Source organism: Caloenas nicobarica, chromosome 2, assembly GCF_036013445.1.
Source record: "Caloenas nicobarica isolate bCalNic1 chromosome 2, bCalNic1.hap1, whole genome shotgun sequence".
NCBI lineage: Eukaryota > Metazoa > Chordata > Aves > Columbiformes > Columbidae > Caloenas > Caloenas nicobarica.
Window position 1 is genome coordinate 110,125,835 of NC_088246.1, and position 6,107 is coordinate 110,131,941.

Here is a 6,107-nt window from a genome sequence, read left to right on the forward strand (position 1 = left end):
AGCATTTGGAAAGACATGAGAATGATGCAAAGGATTAGGGATTATAAAAACCATTTACTTTATTACATTGGTCAGTATTTGCATGTCACTATCTCTAAGTCATGAAAATAACTGTTCCTAGCAATTATATATCCATTATCTACATGCTAGAGCTACCTGGCTGTAGGCATCCTAAATATATCAGCATAAACCAACAACTTTTTTTGTAAAGAGAAGATAGGCATAGATTGCATACAACAAGAGGGTGCAACACCCTGAAACACAAGCAGTGGTGCCCAGCTCCATTATGGACCAGGGAGGGCATCGTCTCTGGTGGCAACACAAAACCACCTAAAGCACACAGGCCTTATGCAGGCACAGGGAAAGTATCAGCACATCAAGCTAAACTAAATTCAGGTACTTATCAATAAGCATGAGTTGGCAATATATAAAAGTTAAAATTCAAGTTATTTTAAAGAAAGACTTAAGGTTAATTTTAATACTTACAAGTGGTTTTGGAATGATAAACTTAATGGTTTTCTCACGCAGCACACATAAATAACACTGCAATTTTAGTCTAAAAGCCACTGTCAGAGCAGAAATCCTTCTTGCAACACAGTTTAATTCTGACAACAGTCAATAGATGAGTAGTTAAGAAAACAAAACTGTAGCAAAGCATCACTTCTGTTAGACACCTCTGAGCTTTCAGGGATCTACTGCTTTGGAACTCCCCAAGCTTGACAAGGCATCTTTGTGCTTGATTTCCCTGAATTCAGGGGAGCTAGGTTTCTTTGTATGTTTTATACACTTTTGTACATAAACATCACCAAATCAGTCCAAATTTCACTATCAAGTCAATACTCGAATATCACGTAAGTGGCTACAGTATCTTTTAAATGAAGAAAATTACCATGTCCATGTTTCCTCCCGCAATCTCCATATCATCACTTTCAGTTTCTGTTGAACAGAAAAACTTTTACTCCCAGCACTTTCAGTTTCAGTACAGCAGGGAAGTGCAAAAGAATGAGTTCTGCTTGAGTAAGTCATCCAAAGTTAGGACAGCAACCAGGAGTTGGGGAAATGGAAAAAAAAGGAGCCAGAGGAGACAGGAAGACAACAGCTATCTAGGAAGGAAAAAAAAAAATTCCTATCTATAGCTTACTTCAACATTATGAGAGCCTTAATTATATCACAATGGTTAGCACTTTGTTTAAAGCCAATCCCCCTTCACCCTACTTACTCCCAAAATAGTTTAAAATACAAGACTGGAAATGAGAATTTAAATTGCTTCTATACAGTGATTTGTAATGTTTGTACAGTTTCTAGGAAATCAGCAGCTAAAAGACTCTTGTAGAAGAGAGTGTCTGCAGCTCTCTGGGAAACAAAAAAACAAACAAAATTAAAGAGACCAAACAAAACAACAGAAACCAAAGCTACAAGACACTGACCAAGCCCTGTAAATCTGTGCAATAAATATTTATGCTTAAAAATAATCCTCATCTCAGGGTTAGCAAAAGCATCCTAAGAATTCTGCACAGTTTAACATTTTCACTTACAAAAATAAAAGGAAATTTAAAAAGAAAACAAATAAGACAGCACACAGTAATTAATTCAAGATTTCCAGCTCCTTCTCCTCTTTTTAAAGAAGACATTAAACAAGAAACAGCCAGTTGCAATGGCAAGCAAGTTTCCATTTTACGTGCATTTCATCTTCTCGCAGAAGAAAAACAAATAAACCAACCCAAACTCTGTTTGCTGTTATTCCAGTACACTAGTGAAGCCCCTGCATCACGGTTACAGGCACCTGATACGGATACACCTATTTATGTGGGGGGCACATGCAGGCAGCTGATCTCAAGGACTTGCCACATATCCCCCTTTTCAGAATTATTGGCTATGACAACACACATTAAGCATTTCTGAATGTAGGTTAGAAGGGAGCATCAAAACATCATGTGCAGCATGAGACATTAGTTAGAGGGAAGCTGTGACAGGCAAGAATGTGTTCTTAGCCATTTACCAACATACACTAAAAAAAGCCTTTGAGGCTTCATAATATTTTGATAACTTATATGCACAACTCAAAACAAAGCTGATTGTTTCCATTTGACATAATAAAAGGAGAATTAGTGTGCTTTTAGGGAAAAGTTGTTTTCAAACATTTATAGAAGCTTCTCTTCTAATATACTACTTATTTAGAGACTCTAGAGGTTATTAGCGTTCTTATACTAGTGCATTTATTTGCATATCCTTTTGATATCTAGTAGTAGCTCCTTAAAATATACACTGCATTTTCCTCTAAAATTTTGATAATATTCTCTAAAGTTGCCCCAGTTCACATGCAAGACATACAAATCGAAACTAAGCTATTATTCACAAACTTGTATTTAAAAAAAGAAACAAAGCCCACGCCAACACTGTTGCTCAACTTTGTTTATTCTGTGACAGTGCTCTGCTGTCACTGCATTCACCATTTCCCCTCTGCTGTGCATTTCCTCCATGTTGATCTGCAGAAACATTCCTCGTCTCTCTAGCAAAGGTGCGCTTTTTAGGTTCACTCTGCCAGGAAGACCTTAGGGACAGGGATCAAGTTACCACCAGAAATGCCATAAGATACCAAGTTTATAATATTCTTTATTCTAAAAGACCTTTGTATACATCCTAGGTCTCTTCCTCTGTGCAAGACTGAAAATTATTACCTAGCACAAAGCAATTTTGCTTTACTCCTTCTGACAAACAAACCCTTCCCCATTCTAAATAGCTCCCCTTATCTAGAGCAGCATTTCCACTTATTTGCAAACAGCAACACAAAGCACCTGCAGCTCTCCCTACATCCAAATCAAACATTTATGCCAGGCCCTTATCTGCCAGGGCTGAAACAATAATCCAGCATTTCCTCTCCATGATATGGAGATCAAGAGACTATTTTCCGATTATGACACAGATTTAATACAAAATTCACCATAGAGTGTCTTAGGAGTGTTGAGTTTCTTTCAGGGTGCCAAGGGTCAGAGATGGTTTATTTTTCAAATTGCATTGTTTCTGAACAGGTGTTTACTGCTCTGGTTTACTCTGACAACCACCCATGTTACAGACTACGCACAGTATCTATTTGTCAAGATCCTTTTGTTCAAGCAGTTACACTGCTCTCCAGAGGAAGGCCACCAACCAGTATCTTTGTCTTCTTGTAGCCATACTGGTCACAACGCACTTTCAGAGGTTACAGGAAGAAAAACCCTTTTAAAATATGCTTTTAAAAAACTGAATATTTAAAATTTTAGAGTTAAATACTGTAACAGTTCAAGTATCTAAGAAATATTTTACAAATAATATTATTAATCCCATGGAGTCGGAACTACATCTTCTTCCTTTTTCCTTTTACTAGCTGTACTGGGTATCCTACAGGCTGGTATTTTATGGGAAATAAAGCCCATGATTTGGTTTTTTTGGAACTGGAGCACTACAGTTCCAGCAAACTTATACCTTTTGTGCACTGCTGTATTTCATATTTTCTCCTTCCTTCATCCACCAACAGGAACGAAGGAATCCAATAACATGGAAGTACGTCCTTACAAAAAAAAGATGCAAGACTACTCAAAATCTGGAATGCACATAGATAACCACCAAAACTCCACACCACGCAACGTTGCAAAAAACACGCAAAGCAAGCTAGTGCAAAAGCAAATCAGTATTTCCACACTAACAGAAAACAGAGATTTATGACTACAGCTAAGAGGTGAAATAAGCCCTCTCCTCCGACCATTAAAAAAGAGCCCTGCAGTATGACTGCTCTGTTTCCTGCAGGAAATCAGATGCTTGTATTAGATACCCCTGTGGTTTTCATACTGTAAATGTATCAGCTGATACAAATCCTCTGGAGAGGACTATTAACTAATGCTTAGAAAGAGCAGTGGCAACAGCAGACCGCACATAGCAGCGCCTCAGAGAAGAGGGGACAAAAGCTGACAAGTCATCCCTAAAAAAAAAAATAATTTGAGAGCCAACAGCTGAAGAACACATCTCGTAGCAGAAGTGACGCTTGTGAGGAATATACATACCCACACCCGCTTATTTCCCCCTTACAGTGCTCACTGCTTCCTTAAATACAGAGCCTATTGCCCACCAGCACTCCTCTCATTTAGGAGCCACAAGCCCGCACCGCCGCTCTTTATCAAACCTTCTCTGGTTACACACGGCAGAGGAGGATGATCTAAAGGCTACACACATCTTCTGCATGGCCATTTTCCCTCCTTTTTGCTGCGGGTTTTTTTTTGTTTTGTTTTTGGGTTTTTTTTTACGTTTCCCAGTTGCTCGGGCGCTATGACAACTCCCGGCCCAGGCAGCCCCCGCGGGGCGACGGCGGCCGCCCCCGGCCCGGGGCACGGCTGCGCTCCCCGGGCAGACCCCGCTGCTCCCCCGCCCGCCTGGGTGGAGCCGCTCGCCCTCGCAGGGACAAGCGCCGATCGCGTTCTCCATTGCAAAAGCAGGGCCAGAAGAGGGGAGGAGAGAAGAAGGGGAGGAGGAAGGGAAAAGAAGGTGGAAACCTGTCTGCGGGAGAGCCCGGGGAGGGAGACGGCCGGGGGGCGGGAGGGCAGGGCCGGGGCGGGGGGCAGCGGGGAGACAAAGGAGGGATGGAGGGCGCTCAAGGAAAACGGGGGAAGCCGGGAGGGGGGCGCTGCCGGGGAACCCCGCGGGGCACCTGCCCGCCGCGGCACACGCCCCGCACACACATCCATACACACACACGTACCCAGCAGCAGCAGGCGGTGCGTCTGCTTGTACTCCCGCTTCTGCTCCTTGAGCGCCCGGTCGATGCTCTTGCTGACTTTCCTCGCCTCCTTCTCCGCCTCCCGCTCCTCCAGGCGCAGCTTCTCCCAGGGTCTCTGCAGCGCCGGCGGCTGGTGCAGCGCCTGCTGCCGCGCCGCCTTTCCCCCGCCACCGGGGCCGCCGGCCTTGGGCAGCGCCGGCCGCTCCGGGGCCGCCCCGTTACCGCCACCGTTCTGCAGCAGCAGCGGCGGCCCGTCCGCCTCCCCGCCGGGCTTACCGCCGGGCCGGAGCGGGGCGCCGAGGGGCTGCGGCTGCGGGGCGGCGTGAGGCTCGACCGGCGCTTCGGGCTCCGAGGCGGCGCCGGTGCTGGAGATAGAGCCGCCGCCACCGCCGGCGTCGCCGAAGAGCCGCGGGCGCAGGCTGTAGCAGAGCCCCATGGCTCGATGCCCCCGCCGGGGACGGGCTCTGGCGCGGCGGGGTTGGCCTCAGCGCTTCCCGCCGGCCCTACGCGCCGGAGAGGCGGCGGCGGCGGGCGGGGAGGGGGCGCCTCGGAGCCCCTCACGGCCCCGCTGGGCCATGTTGCATTTTCCTCCCCGGGCGGCGGCAACGGCTCCTCAGCGCCGATCACCTGACACCGAGCTGCCACCGCCGGGTCTACCTTACCGTAAATACCCCAGCGCCAGCCCACCGCGCAGCGCCGGGCGCCGGCGGGGGAAGGGCGGGGGCACGCCGCCCGCGCCGCCACCACCACACAGGCGCACACACACACACACACACACGTTCGCAGCCCCCACCGCCAACCGGCTCTGCCGGCCCCTCACGCCGCCCCCGCCCCATGGCCGCCTGCCCGCCCAGGGGGCGAGGGTCTGCCAGCTCCCGCTCCGCGCACAGGCCGGGAGACCGTCGCCCCTTTGCTGCCAACGCCACCCGAGCCCCCCACACGCCCCGGGGGCACGGAGGTGGCGGCCTCCTGAGGGGCGGCCCAGGCCTAACCCCTGACGGCATCCTCGGGGAAAAAGCCAAGGTTGAGGCCTTTCACAGACAGGGACCTCTGAGGGTGCCACCGGCCCCTGCCAACCCGCCACCCTCACAGCTACAACACGGTTTGCAGCCCCTGTACACACACATGGCGGCTCCTCGCCCACACGCTGACTAACGGCGCGGTGGGAGGAAGGCTTTGGGTGCGACGGCGAGAGGAAATAGCAGGCGATGGTGGGGTGTGCTCGCTCCCTCAGTCAGCGTTGGCGATGGTAGTACTCCAGCGGCGTGCTGCTGCGGGCCCTGGAGGGGAGGCTGGTGCTGGGAGTCAGTCCAAAAGCCATGGCAGCCCTCCTCACCAGAAGTCCTGGACAAATCCACGT

General features: G+C 48.8%; 1 protein-coding gene across 1 annotated transcript in view; it reads right to left on the minus strand.

Moving 5' to 3' along the window:
- The window catches only part of GNAL (G protein subunit alpha L), a 191,604-nt gene extending 186,421 nt beyond the window's left edge, over positions 1–5,183 (minus strand). Inside the window, exon 1 of the mRNA XM_065630164.1 lies at positions 4,730–5,183. Within this exon, the coding sequence (XP_065486236.1) occupies positions 4,730–5,183 (454 nt within the window). The remainder of the gene's footprint in view (positions 1–4,729) is intronic.
- Between the last annotated feature and the right edge of the window lie 924 nt (positions 5,184–6,107).